This window comes from Bos mutus, chromosome 5 (genome assembly GCF_027580195.1).
Source record: "Bos mutus isolate GX-2022 chromosome 5, NWIPB_WYAK_1.1, whole genome shotgun sequence".
Lineage (NCBI taxonomy): Eukaryota > Metazoa > Chordata > Mammalia > Artiodactyla > Bovidae > Bos > Bos mutus.
The window spans coordinates 67,551,358-67,568,885 of NC_091621.1; the positions used below are offsets into that span (position 1 = coordinate 67,551,358).

Here is a 17,528-nt window from a genome sequence, read left to right on the forward strand (position 1 = left end):
AACTCATCATTTCCTCCCAAAAAGTTCCTTGTTCCTCTTTGGAGTTAATGCCAATACCATTCGTGGCTGAGTCATAAATTTGAGAATATTCTTTGACTATTTCCTCTCTTGGATTATTTAAAGCAATAAATTACAAATCTTATTATTTACACCTTCTAGAAATTTCTTGAAACTTCTCCAATCTCAACCTAGACATCCCTTGTTAAAGTCTTTTTTCCCAGCCCATGATTTCATACCTGCTTTTACAGCAACTCTTTTCTATTTAAAATACAGATATTGGGTGTATTTGGTTAATGTTGTGTATTTTTTAAAAAATTTCTTTCCCAATGGTCTACAAGTGTTTTCAGGATAGACACAATGTAAATAATGTGGAATTCTATTGCTTAGTTATTGTTTAAATACACTTACTACAAATGTATTTAAATAAATAAAAGATCCTGTAGGCAGATGCAACATGTCTAATAACAACCAATTTTTTTCCCTCCACCCTACATCTTTCCTAGTGCTGTTAATAAAATTATCACTTAAGTTTAAATTCTAATGCTCATCTTTTACTGTACCCCCTTCAATACCTAAATTCAAGACTAATCTAATTAATGCTGTTTTATTTTACTTTAGTGTGTTTTGCTTAGAAATGTATAATTTTAAAATTTTATTATTTTTTGATCACACCACAAGGCTTGTGGGATCTCATTTCCCCTAATAGGGACAGAACCTGTGCTCTTAGCAGTGAAAGTGTGGAATCTTAACTGGAGCACCAGGGAATTCCCAGAAATGTATAAGTTTTTACCTTTGAAATTGAAAATAATCACTAGGAAATGACATATGTAAATACTGCTTCAGTTCACTTTTTCTGATGCATTATAAGCTATCTTAAGCTTTATATATTCTCTATATGAGAGTCCCTTGGACTGCAGGGAGATCCAACCAGTCCATTCTGAAGGAGATCAGTCCTGGGTGTTCTTTGGAAGGAATGATGCTAAAGCTGAAACTCCAGTACTTTGGCCACCTCATGTGAAGAGTTGACTCATTGGAAAAGACTCTGATGCTGGGAGCGATTGAGGGCAGGAGGAGAAGGGGACAACAGAGGATGAGATGGCTGGATGGCATCACTGACTCGATGGACGTGAGTCTGAGTGAACTCCGGGAGTTGGTGATGGACAGGGAGGCCTGGCGTGCTGCGATTCATGGGGTCGCAAAGAGTTGGACACGACTGAGTGACTGAACTGACTGACTGATATAGTCTCTATAGATTTTACTCTCTATAGATTATTTTCTTTTGCTTATAATTTTCTTTTCTCTGATTATTATTTCTCTTCCATTTATTTTCTGTTCTTTAGGAGCACTAATTTATAGATTTATTACCCTACATGGTTCCTTTCTTTTTACATATATTTTTACTTCTATTCTCCATCTTTGTGTTATGAAAATTTTCAAGATTGTCATTGACTCATATTTTCCCTATTGCCAAGTCTATTTTATTCTTCCATTCTGTACTAGCTTGCTGTTGCTACTTTAACAAATTGCCACAAACTGGGTGGTTTAAAACAATAGAAATTTGTTTTCTCAGTTCTGGAGGTCTGAAGTCCAAAATCAAGGTGCTGTCAGGATTTTGCTCCCTTCAAAGGCTCACAGAGAAAATTCCTTGACTCTGCCAGCTCCCGGTGGCTCCAGGAATTCCTTGATTTCTGAATGTATCACTTCAACCTCTCCCTCCACAGTACATTGCCTTTTTCTCTTTTGTGTGTCTAGAGCTGAATCCCCTTCTCCCTCTCGCTTATGAGGGTATGAGTAATTGCATTTAGGTCCTACTTGAATAAGACAAGTGCCTCCTCTCAAGATCTTTATCTTAAACATATCATATTTTTTTTTAATAAGTCACTATTCACTCTTGCCATGTATCAATAAGTTAATATTCACAAGTTCTGTGAATTAGGACCTGGATACATCCTTTAGTGGGGGGTCACCATTCAGTCCACTACACATTCTAATTTTCAATTTGGCTTTCTTATTTTCACTCCTACTAAGTATTTTATAAGACTGTGATGACCTGATTTTTCTACCAACTATTGTTAAGAAAGATAGCTATGACTGCCTATTTTGGTTGCATATCAAATAAACCTTGGGGTGAGGTGCCTAATATATGAGCCAACCTAGATCCTTCATAAGTAGATTTTCCAATGTCTGTATCAAAGAAGAAAATAGTTGTAAAAATTTCAAGACAAAGAAGCCTATGGGACAAATGGGTGGAAAGAAGAGTAATCCTAACATCTAGTCTGGAGAAGGAAATGGCAACCCACTCCAGTGTTCTTGCCTGGAGAATCCCAGGGACAGGGGAGCCTGGTGGGCTGCCGTCTATGGGGTCGCACAGATTCGGACACGACTGTAGTGACTTAGGAGCAGCAGCAGCAGCAGCAGCAACATCTAGTAGGTTCATCTTATCACTATAGTCATGGCACTAGCTATCTTTTTTACACATAGTAATATATATCTATGTCAATGCTTCTCTCTCAGTTCATCCCACTATTCTCCTTCTCCTACCGCGTCTATAGGTCACTCCTGTTATTAAGGTTAACAAATACCTTCATCTTATCAAATGGAAATGTCATCTTTCCTTCCTCATCTTTCTTTCTAATTCTTTGAGGAGTATCTCATACAGTTAACCACTTTGGGCATCATGACTCATGTTCTTCACGTGGATTCCAAGTATCCTTATCCTTAGCATTGTTTGGGTTTCCCTCTTTTCTTATTAGCCTCTTTACTTTCCTTTGTCAGCTCTTTTGCCTTAGGTTGAAATACTGTATTACTCTAGATCTTAGTACTTAAATTAACTCACCAAACTTCCTCTTCCATAAGGTGATATCATTCAGGACTGCAATTCATTTCTATGTCAGGGCCTTTATAGCAGCAGTTTACTACAAACCATTCCCAGATCAAATTGTACTTATCTCACATGCCATTGATGATTTTGAACTGTGGTGTTGCATAAGACTCTTGAGAGTCCCTTGGACTGCAAGGAGATCAAACCAGCCAATCCTAAAAGTCATCAGTCCTGAATATTGATTGGAAGGACTGATGCTGAAGCTGAAGCTCAAATACTATGGCCACCTGATGTGAAGAACTGACTCATTGGATGCTGGGAAAGATTGAAGGCAGGAGGAGAAGGGGATGACAAAGGATGAGATGGTTGCATGGCATTATTGACTCAATGGATATGAGTTTGAGCAAACTCCAGGAGTTGGTGAAGGACAGGGAAGTCTGGCGTGCAGCAGCAGTCCACGAGCTTGCAGAGTCAGACATGACTGAGCAGCTGAACTGAACTGAATAAAAACCAATCCACATACTGAAAGTCTAACCCAAGATACAAGTCTATAGCCTGTACTACAGAAACAGTCTCCAATTGTGCTTGTTTCTCTTTGTACCCTTGTTTTCCTATACTGCATTTTCACCATAATAGCAAGAGCAATCTTTTATTGTTAAGTTTTCTTTTCAAAGGACTTCTCTTGTGGCTTAGCTGGTAAAGAATCTGCCTGAAATGTGGGAAACCTGCGTTGGATCTCTGGGTTGGGAAGACCCTCTGGAGAAGGGAAAGGCTACCCACTCCAGTATTCTCACCTGGAGAATTCGATGGACTGCATAGTCCATGAGGTCACAAAGAGTTGGACATGACTGAGCAATTTTCACTTTTGCTTTTCTTTTCAAATCATAGTTTGAGATCATGCCACTTACTTGTTTAAAACTTTCCCATGGTTTTGCCATTGTGTAGAATAAACCCCCAAATCCTAACCTGGCCAGTGATATTCTATTTGGTTTTGTTGTCACCTAACTTTCTACCTCTAACCACAATTATTCATTTTTGAAACATGCTAAACTCATTTCAAGCTCAGAGATTTTATAATACGTGCTCTCACTTCTACCTGAAATATTTTTTAGCCATCTGTTCATCTTTTGGCTTTCAGCTCAAATGTCACCTCCTTTCACAGATATCCTATCTATATTCTGGAGAAGGAAATGGCAACCCACTTCAGTATTCTTGTCTGGAGAATTCCATGGACAGAGGAGCCTGGTGGGCTGCAGTCTGAAGGGTTGTGAAGAATCAGACACGACTGAGCAACTAACAACACTATTTATATTCTATAGTAGTTATTCCCCATTTGCTTATTGTGCTGTTTCTACGGCATATTTCACTATTAGTTAAATATCACTTGTTTAATATGTTCACTTGTAAGTCTCTTCCAAGACTACAAACTAAGCATGGTCGGTCTTTATTGTTCTTGTTAGTGGATACATCAACTTTTAAAAGCTATTCCATGTAGTTGATAACATCCCAATGCTTCCACTTTGTAGGACTGAAAGAAGCCAAAAAACTTTTGCCATTACTGTACATTCAAAATTTGCTTTTCATGCCTATGTTCAAAGTCAGCAAAGCTTCCATTTAGGAAGTGGCTTTCTGAATTTAATTCGACCTGCTTTCACAGTTCTGTTGTTTTTCCTTTCTAGGGGAATACAATCATCAATTAGCAATCATTGTTCTGTTTTCCTTTCTTTTTTTGGCTTAGTCTCAGAAGCATTTTATTTATGTATTAAGAAGCTCCTTCTCAATCCTAGCATGTAGTTAATTTTTCTTGGCATGTTGATTAGGATATTTTCTCATTTCAATTATTCATTTTAACAACATTATTTATAGGATCCTATTGACCTGTAGGAAAACTTGAGGCTTTCCAATAAAGTTCTCCAGAAATAGAGGCTATTTTGGAAGGTAGTTATTTCCCATCATTGGAAAGTTTTTGGGTATAGGTACATAATTACATGGTAAGTGTTAAGAGTTCAAGTTTCATATGGATAGCTTGACTAGAAGACTTCTGAAGTACTTTTCCACCTTTGAGTTATTATGATTCCTTATATTTATGCGACTAGCACCAATTAATAATGCAACCTCTGGAGGATAGTCAATTAAAAGAGTCCTTCATGTTATAAAACTTAGGTGCTCCTGATGTCATTTTTACAACATACATTTCAACATATCTTATTTCCTTTTTATAAAAATATGGAAACAAACAATTTTAGAAAATAATTTAAATCTTAATTAGCCTAGGTACTATGAAATAATACCAAGCTTAAAACTCCCTTTGAAGTAATATTTGGCTATTTACAGGTAAAATTAGTATGTCTAAATTATGACTCATTTTATTATAGAATTAAAAATATTTCAATAAAAACTCTTTAATTGCTATCTTATATTAATTATATTATCCTTATATTAATATATTAATATTAATATGTTAATATCCTTATATTAATCCTTTTATAGTTCACAAAGACATTTAGAAGAATATGTTGAAAGCTCAGTCATATGGTGTAACCAAACTTCTAGGGAGGCTGGAATCCTTTAAAAATCCCCAATTTATTTTAGTACTCTTTAAAAAATGTAAAGAAACTTACCCTGGTGCATAGTTGCATATGAAAAGTGCTGCATGTTTAATACGTCCAATTCTTGAACATGGAGTAACAGCACAACCAACTTTGTAAGACCTGTCCCAAACAAGCTAAAATAAAATTTTCAAAGAAAACATAAAATTTAATTCTAAACATTTACTCTGCCATAGTATAATCAATAGTATATTCAATACACATAGAACTTTAACCAAGCCAATTCAAGAATGAACTATTCTTCATTTGGCTGCAGGCAGAAAATTATCATGAATTTAGTTAAGCATTTACAAAACTGTAATTAGAGAAACATTTCAATAGGTTCTACCAATACTGTACTCTTAGGATAAAAAGTCTGAGAAAAACTGATCCAGAATAAGGAAGGAAGAATCAATTTTCAACATTTTTTTAAATCTGAGAGTTCCAGGTTATTGGCAGAGAGGAAGAGGGAAATGAGAAGAGAAAAAGCCTTGGAAGAATGGAAGCTGTGAATAGAAAGAAGAAAAAGAGGAGACAGTAAGATTATAGAAGAGAAGGAAAAGAAATACAAGAGTAGAAAGTAATTGAATGTTGCAGAATTTTTTTTCCTTTTATTGAGGAAATTCTATTATAAAGTAAAATAAAGTCTGGGCTTTTCATTAAAAAAAAAATGAGTAAAAGAGCTGGTTCCTATAAAATAATTTCTTGCAAGACAGGTCTTGGAATGAAAATAGGAAAACAATTAAAGATATTCTAGAAAATAATTCCTGAGTGTATTTAATTGTCCCGATACTCTTAAGTGAAGAAAGAAAAAAGTTGTTTTGTTAACCTCTGTGGGACAGGAAGAAACCATTTGTTTTCCTTTTCTCTATAACTCTTAGCGATTTTAAAAATGTGTGACTCCAAAAGAAATAGACCAATGCATTAAAAGAATAGAGAATAGAATGTCTGCAGCAGTTGAAGTTAAGTCAAATCCAGGAGATGAAAGTGTCTAGGAAACTAGATTTAAGGAGGAAAAAATACAGAGGAGTAGGTCAGGGAGGAGACTTGGTTAGTTTGCTCAAAGTACTGAAGTCATATAAAGGAGTTTAGCTTTGACATGAGTAAGATAATAGAGAGTCTCTCATTTTCTAGAAGAAAGAACTGATCAAAAATTTTTTGAAACATGATTCATTTGATGGAACAGAAAGACACTAGTTCAACATGAAAAAATTCCAAAATTTTAAGTTCTACATCAGAATTGACTCATTGAAAAATAATCATCTTTTAAATGAGCTTGGAAGTTAATTCAATAGTTTACTGAGAGGAGGAGCCAAGATGGTGGAGGAGTAGGATGGGGAGAACACTTTCTCCCCCACAAATTCATCAAAAGAGCATTTAAACATAGAGTAAATTCCACAAAACAACTTCTGAATGCCAGCAGAGGACATCAGGCACCCAGAAAAGCAACCCAACTCTAAGAAAGGAGGTAGGAAAAAATATAAAAGACAAAAAAAGAGACAAAAGAGGGAGGGACGGAGTTCCGTCCCGGGAAGGGAGTCTTAAAAAGAGAGAAGTTTCCAAACACCAGGAAACCTTCTCACTGCCGAATCTGTGCTGAGCTTTGGAAGCACAGAGGGCAACATAACAGGGAGAAAAATAAATAAACAATTAAAACTCGCAGATTGCGAGCCCTACGGTAACTCCCCCAGCGGAGAAGCAGCGCAGATGCCTGCACACGCCATTAGCAAGCGGGGGCTGGGCAGGGAGGCGCAGCCACTGAGAGTAAGAATCTGGCCTGAATACCCTGAGCGCTATCTGAGGGAAATAATTTGGGCTAGCAAACCAGACTGTGGGATATCTACCACGCGAAAAGCCAGCCCCAACCTAAGACACTGCCAGGCCATCGCATGGAACAAAAGACTGAACAGAGATAGCTGGCTGCAGACCTTCCCCCTCCGGTGACAGGCAGCCAGAGCCGGAAGGGGGCAATCGCAGCCCCAGAGAGACATTATCTATAAAACTGTAAGCAGGCTTCTTTGCTAACTAAAACTTCTTGGGGGTCTGGACGGTCAACATCTGCCTGAGAAGGTGCGCCGGTTTTACACCCGGATAACCGAGTGGCAGGGAGGCGATAAGTTGCAGCATTGGCACTCGCCAAACACCTCATCACCTGAGCTGCTCGGACCTGGGAAGAGCACAAAACGCAGGCCCAACTGAGTCTGTGCCTCTGAGGACTACCCGAGTGCCTGAACCTGAGCGGCTTGGACCTGGGAGTTACATGCAGCCCAGGGCCGGCCTCAGATTGTTCCCGGCGGAACAACCTAGAGCCCGAGCAGTGTGGGCAGGGAGGCTACACGCGCCGTGAGCGGGGGCAGACCCAGTGTGGCTGAGGCACTGTGAGCGCACGCCAGTGTTATTTGTTTGCAGCATCCCTCCCTCCCTCCCCACAGCGCAAGTGAACAAGTGAGCCTAAAAAAAAAAAAAAAAAAAAAAGTGTCCTCCACCGTCCCCTTTGTGTCAGGGCGGAAACCAGACCCTGAAGAGACCAGCAAACAGAAGAAGTTACAACAGAGGGAAACGCCTCGGAGATTAAAACCCTGTGGTTACTACGGACTACATAGGAAGGGGCCTATAGATCTTGAGAAATATAAGTCGGACCAAGGAACCAGCCAAAAATGAACTGAACCCACAATACTCACAACAAAACCAGAAAAAGTCCTAGATATATTTTTACTATTTTTACGATTATTCTTTCTTTTTTTTTAATTAAAAAAAAATTTAAGTCCTCTATTGTTCCTTTAATTTTCACTTTTATAACCTATTACTTTGCAAAAAAAAAAAAAAAAAGACCCTATTTTTTTTTTCTTCTTCAGCAAACTTCATATATATATTTTATAATTTTTTGACCTTGTTTTTTTTTTTTCTTCTTTTCTTTAACATTGTATTTTTGAAATTACAAACTCTACTCTAGTTTTTTAATTTTAGCTTTTTGGTATATGTTATCAATTTTGTACCTATAGTTTTTTTATAATTTCTGACTTTTTTTTTTTTTCTGTTTCTTTTCTTCTTTTATATATAACATTGTATATCTGAAATTCCAAACTCTACTCTAGATTTTTAATTTATGCTTTTTGGTATTTGATATCAATTTTGTACCTGTATTTTCTTTATAATTTTTGCGACATTGTTTGTTTTTGTTTGTTTGTTTGTTTTCTCCCTTTATGTTTCTTCTTCCTTTTTTTTAACATTGTATTTTTGAAATTCCAAACTCTACTCTAGATTTTTAATTTTTGCTTTTTGGTATTAGTTATAAATTTTGTACCTCTATTTTCTTTATAATTTTCACGACCTTGTTTGTTTTTCTTTGTTCATTTTTTCTTTCTTTTCCTTCTTCTTTTCTTTAACATCGTATTTTTGAAATTCCAAACTCTACTCTAGATTTTTAATTTTTGCTTTTATGTATTTGTTACCAATTTTGTACCTTTAAGAACCCAATCTTCAAGACCCATTTTTCACTAGGGAGCGAGATTACTGGCTTGACTGCTTTCTCTCCCTTTGGACTCTCCTTTTTCTCCACCAGGTCGCCTGTGTCTCCTCCCTAACCCCTCTCTACTCTACCCAACTCTGTGAATTTCTGTATGTTCCAGACGGTGGAGAACACTTAGGGAACTGATTACTGGCTGGATCTGTCTCCCTCCTTTTCATTCCCCCCTTTTATCCTTCTGGCCACCTCTGCCTCCTTCCTCCTTCTTCTCTTCTCTGTATAACTCCATGAACATCTCTGAGTGGTCCAGTTGTGGAGTGCACACAAGGAAGTGACTACTGGCTACCCCACTCTCTCCACTATTGATTCCACCTCATCTCATTTGGGTCACCTCTAACTCCCTCCTCCCTCTTCTCTTCTCCATGTAATGCTGTGAACCTCTCTGAGTGACCCTCACAGTAGAGAAAATTTTCATCTTTAACGCAGAAGTTTTATCAATGGTGCTGTATAGAAGGAGACGTTTTGAAACTTCTGTAAAAATAAGACCGATAACTGGAAGCAGGAGGCTTAAGTCCAAACCCTGACTCCAGGGAACTCCTGACTCCAAGGAACATTAATTGACAGGAGCTCATCAAACGCCTCCATACCGACACTGAAACCAAGCACCACACAAGGGCCAACGAGTTCCAGGGCAAGACATACCAAGCAAATTCTCCAGCAACAAAGGAACACAGCCCTGAGCTCCAAGATACAAGCTGCCCAAAGTCACCCCAAAACCATAGACATCTCATAACTCATTATTGGACATTTCATTGCACTCCAGAGAGAAGAAATACAGCTCCACCCACCAGAACACCGACACAAGCGTCCCTAACCAGGAAACCTTGACAAGCCACCTGTACAAACCCACACACAGCGAGGAAAAGCCACAATAAAGAGAACTCCACAAACCGCCAGAACACAGAAAGGACACCCCAAACTCAGCAATTTAAACAAGATGAAGGGACAGAGGAATACCCAGCAGATAAAGGAACAGGATAAATGCCCACCAAACCAAACAAAAGAGGAAGAGATAGGGAATCTATCTGATAAAGAATTCCGAATAATGATAGTGAAATTGATCCAAAATCTTGAAATCAAAATGGAATCACAGATAAATAGCCTGGAGACAAGGATTGAGAAGATGCAAGAAAGGTTTAACAAGGACCTAGAAGAAATAAAAAAGAGTCAATATATAATGAACAATGCAATAAATGAAATTAAAAACACTCTGGAGGCAACAAATAGTAGAATAACAGAGGCAGAAGATAGGATTAGTGAATTAGAAGATAGAATGGTAGAAATAAATGAATCAGAGAGGATAAAAGAAAAATGAATTAAAAGAAATGAGGACAATCTCAGAGACCTCCAGGACAATATTAAACGCTACAACATTCGAATCATAGGGGTTCCAGAAGAAGAAGACAAAAAGAAAGATCATGAGAAAATAGTTGAGGAGATAATAGTTGAAAACTTCCCTAAAATGGGGAAGGAAATAATCACCCAAGTCCAGGAAACCCAGAGAGTCCCAAACAGGATAAACCCAAGGTGAAACACCCCAAGACACATATTAATCAAATTAACAAAGATCAAACATAAAGAACAAATATTAAAAGCAGCAAGGGAAAAACAACAAATAACACACAAGGGAATTCCCATAAGGATAACAGCTGATCTTTCAATAGAAACTCTTCAAGCCAGGAGGGAATGGCAAGACATACTTAAAATGATGAAAGAAAATAACCTACAGCCCAGATTATTATACCCAGCAAGGATTTCATTCAAGTATGAAGGAGAAATCAAAAGCTTTTCAGATAAGCAAAAGCTGAGAGAATTCTGCACCACCAAACCAGCTCTCCAACAAATACTAAAGGATATTCTCTAGACAAGAAACACAAAAATGGTGTATAAATTTGAACCCAAAACAATAAAGTAAATGGCAACGGGATCATACTTATCAGTAATTACCTTAAAGGTAAATGGGTTGAATGCCCCAACCAAAAGACAAAGACTGGCTGAATGGATACAAAAACAAGACCCCTACATATGTTGTCTACAGGAGACCCACCTCAAAACAGGGGACACATACAGACTGAAAGTGAAGGGCTGGAAAAAGATTTTCCATGCAAATAGGGACCAAAAGAAAGCAGGAGTAGCAATACTCATATCAGATAAAATAGACTTTAAAACAAAGGCTGTGAAAAGAGACAAAGAAGGTCACTACATAATGATCAAAGGATCAATCCAAGAAGAAGATATAACAATTATAAATATATATGCACCCAACACAGAGCACCACATGAGTATGTAAGACAAATGCTAACAAGTATGAAAGGAGAAATTAACAATAACACAATAATAGTGGGAGACTTTAATACCCCACTCACACCTATGGATAGATCAACTAAACAGAAAATTAACAAGGAAACACAAACTTTAAATGATACAATAGACCAGTTAGACCTAATTGATATATATAGGACATTTCATCCCAAAACAATGAATTTCACTTTTTCTCAAGCGCACATGGAACCTTCTCCAGGATAGATCACATCCTGGGCCATAAAGCTAGCCTTGGTAAATTCAAAAAAAAATAGAAATCATTCTAAGCATCTTTTCTGACGACAATGCAGTAAGATTAGATCTCAATAACAGGAGAAGAACTATTAAAAATTCCAACACGCTGCTGAATAACCAACAAATCATAGAAGAAATAAAAAAAGAAACCAAAATTTGCATAGAAACGAATGAAAATGAAAACACGACAACCCAAAACCTGTGGGACATGGTAAAAGCAGTCCTAAGGGGAAAGTTCATAGCAATACAGGCACACCTCAAGAAACAAGAAAAAAGTCAAATAAATAACCTAACTCTACACCTAAAGCAACTAGAAAAGGAAGAAATGAAGAACCCCAGGGTTAGTAGAAGGAAAGAAATCTTAAAAATTAGAGCAGAAATAAATGCAAAAGAAACAAAAGAGACCATAGCAAAAATCAACAAAGCCAAAAGCTGGTTCTTTGAAAGGATAAATAAAATTGACAAACCATTAGCCAGACTCATCAAGAAACAAAGGGAGAAAAATCAAATCAATAAAATTAGAAACGAAAATGGAGAGATCACAACAGACAACACAGAAATACAAAGGATCATAAGAGACTACTATCAACAATTATATGCCAATAAAATGGACAACGAGGAAGAAATGGACAAATTCTTAGAAAAGTACAACTTTCCAAAACTCGACCAGGAAGAAATAGAAAATCTTAACAGACCCATCACAAGCACGGAAATTGAAACTGTAATCAAAAATCTTCTAGCAAACAAAAGTCCAGGTCCAGACAGCTTCACAGGTGAATTCTACCAAAAATTTAGAGAAGAGCTAACACCTATCCTGCTCAAACTCTTCCAGAAAATTGCAGAGGAAGGTAAACTTCAAAACTCATTCTATGAGGCCACTATCACCCTAATACCAAAACCTGACAAAGATCCCACAAAAAAAGAAAACTACAGGCCAATATCACTGATGAACATAGATGCAAAAATCCTTAACAAAATTCTAGCAATCAGAATCCAACAACACATTAAAAAGATCATACACCATGACCAAGTGGGTTTTATCCCAGGGATGCAAGGATTCTTCAATATCCGCAAATCAATCAATGTAATACACCACATTAACAAATTGAAAAATAAAAACCATATGATTATCTCAATAGATGCAGAGAAAGCCTTTGACAAAATTCAACACCCATTTATGATAAAAACTCTCCAGAAAGCAGGAATAGAAGGAACATACCTCAACATAATAAAAGCTATATATGACAAACCCACAGCAAACATTATCCTCAATGGTGAAAAATTGAAAGCATTTCCTCTAAAGTCAGGAACAAGAGAAGGGTGCCCACTTTCACCATTACTATTCAACATAGTTTTGGAAGTTTTGGCCACAGCAATCAGAGCAGAAAAAGAAATAAAAGGAATCCAAATTGGAAAAGAAGAAGTAAAACTCTCACTATTTGCAGATGACATGATCCTCTACATAGAAAACCCTAAAGACTCCACCAGAAAATTACTAGAGCTAATCAATGACTATAGTAAAGTTGCAGGATACAAAATCAACACACAGAAATCCCTTGCATTTCTATACACTAATAATGAGAAAACAGAAAGAGAAATTAAGGAAACAATTCCATTCCCCATTGCAATGGAAAGAATAAAATACTTAGGAATATATCTACCTAAAGAAACTAAAGACCTATATATAGAAAACTATAAAACACTGGTGAAAGAAATCAAAGAGGACACTAATAGATGGAGAAATATACCATGTTCATGGATTGGAAGAATCAATATAGTGAAAATGAGTATACTACCCAAAGCAATTTATAGATTCAATGCAATCCCTATCAAGCTACCAACAGTATTCTTCACAGAGCCAGAACAAATAATTTCACAATTTGTATGGAAATACAAAAGACCTCGAATAGCCAAAGCGATCTTGAGAAACAAGAATGGAACTGGAGGAATCAACCTACCTGACTTCAGGCTCTACTACAAAGCCACAGTTATCAAGACAGTATGGTACTGGCACAAAGACAGAAATATAGATCAATGGAACAAAATAGAAAGCCCAGAGATAAATCCACGCACATATGGACACCTTATCTTTGACAAAGGAGGCAAGAATATACAATGGATTAAAGACAATCTCTTTAACAAGTGGTGCTGGGAAATCTGGTCAACCACTTGTAAAAGAATGAAGCTAGAACCCTTTCTAACACCATACACAAAAATAAACTCAAAATGGATTAAAGATCTCACTGTAAGACCAGAAACTATACAACTCCTAGAGGAGAACATAGGCAAAACACTCTCTGACATACATCCCAGCAGGATCCTCTATGACCCACCTCCCAGAATATTGGAAATAAAAGCAAAAATAAACAAATGGGACCTAATTAACCTGAAAAGCTTCTGCACATCAAAGGAAACTATTAGCAAGGTGAAAAGACAGCCTTCAGAATGGGAGAAAATAATAGCAAATGAAGCAACTGACAAACAACTAATCTCAAAACTATACAAGCAACTCACAGCTCAACTCCAGAAAAATAAATGACCCAATCAAAAAATGGGCCAAAGAACTAAATAGACATTTCTCCACAGAAGACATACAGATGGCTAACAAACACATGAAAAGATGCTCAACATCACTCATTATCAGAGAAATGCAAATCAAAACCACTATGAGGTACCATTTCACACCAGTCAGAATGGCTGCAATCCAAAAGTCTACAAATAATAAATGCTGGAGAGGGTGTGGAGAAAAGGGAACCCTCTTACACTGTTGGTGGGAATGCAAACTAGTACAGCCACTATGGAGAACAGTGTGGAGATTCCTTAAAAAACTGGAAATAGAACTGCCCTATGACCCAGCAATCCCACTGCTGGGCATACACACTGAGGAAACCAGAAGGGAAAGAGACACGTGTACCCCAGTGTTCATCGCAGCACTGTTTGTAATAGCCAGGACATGGAAGCAACCTAGATGTCCATCAGCAGATGAATGGATAAGAAAGCTGTGGTACATATACACAATGGAGTATTACTCAGCCATTAAAAAGAATACATTTGAATCAGTTCTAATGAGGTGGATGAAACTGGAGCCTATTATACAGAGTGAAGTAAGCCAGAAGGAAAAACACCAATACAGTATACTAACGCATATATATGGAATTTAGAAAGATGGTAACAATACCCCTGTGTACGAGACAGCAAAAGAGACACTGATGTATAGAACAGTCTTTTGGACTCTGTGGGAGAGGGAGAGGGTGGGAAGATTTGGGAGAATGGCATTGAAACATGTAAAATATCATGTATGAAACGAGATGCCAGTCCAGGTTTGATGCACGATACTAGATGCTTGGGGCTGGTGCACTGGGACGACCCAGAGGGATGGAATGGGGAGGGAGGAGGGAGGAGGGTTCAGGATGGGGAACACATGTATACCTGAGGTGTATTCATTTTGATATTTGGCAAAACTAATACAATTATGTAAAGTTTAAAAATAAAATAAAATTAAAAAAAATAGTTTATTGATTCCTCATACAAATACTTATTGAAGACCTAAATAATGTCATGTTGATGTGTTGAGAATACATGGAAGAGAAGACAAGGTCCCTGCCCTTTGCATAGTATTAGATTCATACATTAATGATTATGAAAAATGTAATATGTAAAATAATGAATGTATGCACAGGAAATAAAAAGTGGTTCAGTATTCTTGGAGTACAAAGTGTAAGGGTGAATTGTTAGATATGAGGCAGGAAAATAATACTATGTATTTGCAATTAAAATGTTTTCATACATACATATACCATAGAATGTGTACTGATTCATGCAAAAAAAATCAAGTCTCTTATTTATGTTTAAATAGTCAATAAACTAGAACTAATTTTTATTTACTGTTTACTTCCTTTTCCAGTATGCATTATTTTAGAAAGGTACCTTTCATCTTTGGGTATAGAGATTAGATTTACTATATTTAAAGGAAAGCTTTAATTGTATGGTTCAAGCAAATAGAACAAATTACAAACATTCAGAAGATCTAGGACTGATCAGAATTTTGATTCTATTAGAGGAAGTAATTTTACCATTTGAATTTATTTATAAAATTGAAACAATCAATAAAAACTTAGTAGTAAGGCAATTAAGGAGTCTATTGAACTAATAATATAAAATTAGATACCTGTAGATAGTTAGAACAGTTACCAGAGCAACTGTTCTTTTCAAAATTGTACTTTCTCCTCTGCTCAAACCAACTTCTGATAGCAATACTTGCAGTAAATTCATTTTCAGGGCCGACCCATATATTTTCACCAATACCATTAAATTTAGGATGGGCCATATATAGTTCTTCTAAATGAGTATTACGCTCAAACACACATTTTTTCCCCCATGCTCTAGCAGTCCGTGACAAAGCTACATCCCAAGTCTGAAAAAAAATGCAAAAGACAAAGAAAACAAAATAATAATAATGAAGGCTTTTTTTGTGCTCTAAATTATTTTCCTTGAATTCTCATATTTAGATTTAAGGAAAACAATTCTTATTTTGTGCCTATCAGTCTGATTTGTGGAATTTATTAAGGAGGAAAGTGTTTTGAGATAATTATAAATGAAACAACTATTTCCAGAGATGAAGGACTATGCATATTTTGTAATTAGAAAGTCAGATTGTCAGATGATGCAAATGATTATAATACTCTTACCTGTAGTCTATTCAGAAAATGCATATTTTTAACCTCATGCCTTTTATACATAATAATACAATAATTTAACATATTTAAGAACTATTTATTGAACACTGATTATATGCAAACTGTTGTACTTTGAGGAATAAAATGAAGTCAACATAAAGTTTGTCCTCTAGCTTCTTATTGTTATTAGAACAACATGGGATAATACATACATATATATATATATACACACACACACATATACATGTATATATAATTTTAACATATAGAAGTAGTTTGTAAACGTTATACAAGAGGTACATGTAAAGCTTTATGGATGTTTCCAGAAATGTGAGAAAATGTCACAAGATGCTGCCATCTTCCATTAATGGAAACATCCAAAAAATGTGTACTTCTGTCATATTTAGAGGCTCAGTATAATGTTCATTGTTTAGTTAGGGACAAGAACAACAACAAAAAACACACACAAATAGAAAAATCAATAGTTCTAAAACCAACATGCTAAAAATGTACGTTACAGTATATTTGAAAATAAACATTTTTGAAAACATTACTAAGATTTCCTTAGAGTTTTCTTGGTTAGTTTCATAAACAGAAAATATATTATAGAAAATAAATCAGGATTTTAGCATATCCCCTCCGTTCCCACACTATTTTCTTTCCCAAAGGTAATCATTGTTTAAAATATGGCTTATGCATACATTTCTCTATCTCCATGTACATACTATCCAAAGTAAGATACGTTAGGGTATTTTAGATGAATATTTTATGATTTTTGTCCTTGCACTGTTTTAATCATAACTTCACAATATTATTGGCCTGCATATGCAGTTTTCACTCAGAGAGATTATTCCTTATTACCACAAATAGATCTACCTAACTTTTTAAAACTCTTCATAGTATTACATAGTGTGGCTGCTGCTGCTGCTAAGTCACTTCGGTCGTGTCCGACTCTGTGTGACCCCATAGATGGCAGCCCACCAGGCTCCCCCGTCCCTGGGATTCTCCAGGCAAGAACACTGGAGTGGGTTGCCATTTCCTTCTCCAATGCATGAAAGTGAAAAGTGAAAGTGAAGTCGCTCAGTCGTGTCCGACTCTTGGCAACCCCATGGACTGCAGCCTACCAGGCCCCTCCATCCATGGGATTTTCCAGGCAAAAGTACTGGAGTGGGGTGCCATTGCCTTCTCCACATAGTGTGGCTAGGAGCATGTAATAAAGGTTATCATTCCACTATTGATGGCCCTTCTGATTCTTTCCCATTTACAAACAAAGCTCCATGGACCATCTTTCTACTACCTAATTTTGCATATTGCTTACACAACACACCATATGCTTATAGTGCACTAATCACTATTCTAAG

The 17,528-nt window shown here is 36.6% G+C and overlaps 1 protein-coding gene across 1 annotated transcript in view; it reads right to left on the minus strand.

The window, feature by feature from the left end:
• GLIPR1L2 (GLIPR1 like 2) overlaps positions 1–17,528 on the minus strand; it is a 45,984-nt gene that overhangs the window by 14,208 nt on the left and 14,248 nt on the right. Inside the window, 2 exon segments of the mRNA XM_070370122.1 lie at positions 5,443–5,546; positions 15,660–15,905. Of these exon segments, the coding sequence (XP_070226223.1) occupies positions 5,443–5,546; positions 15,660–15,905 (350 nt within the window).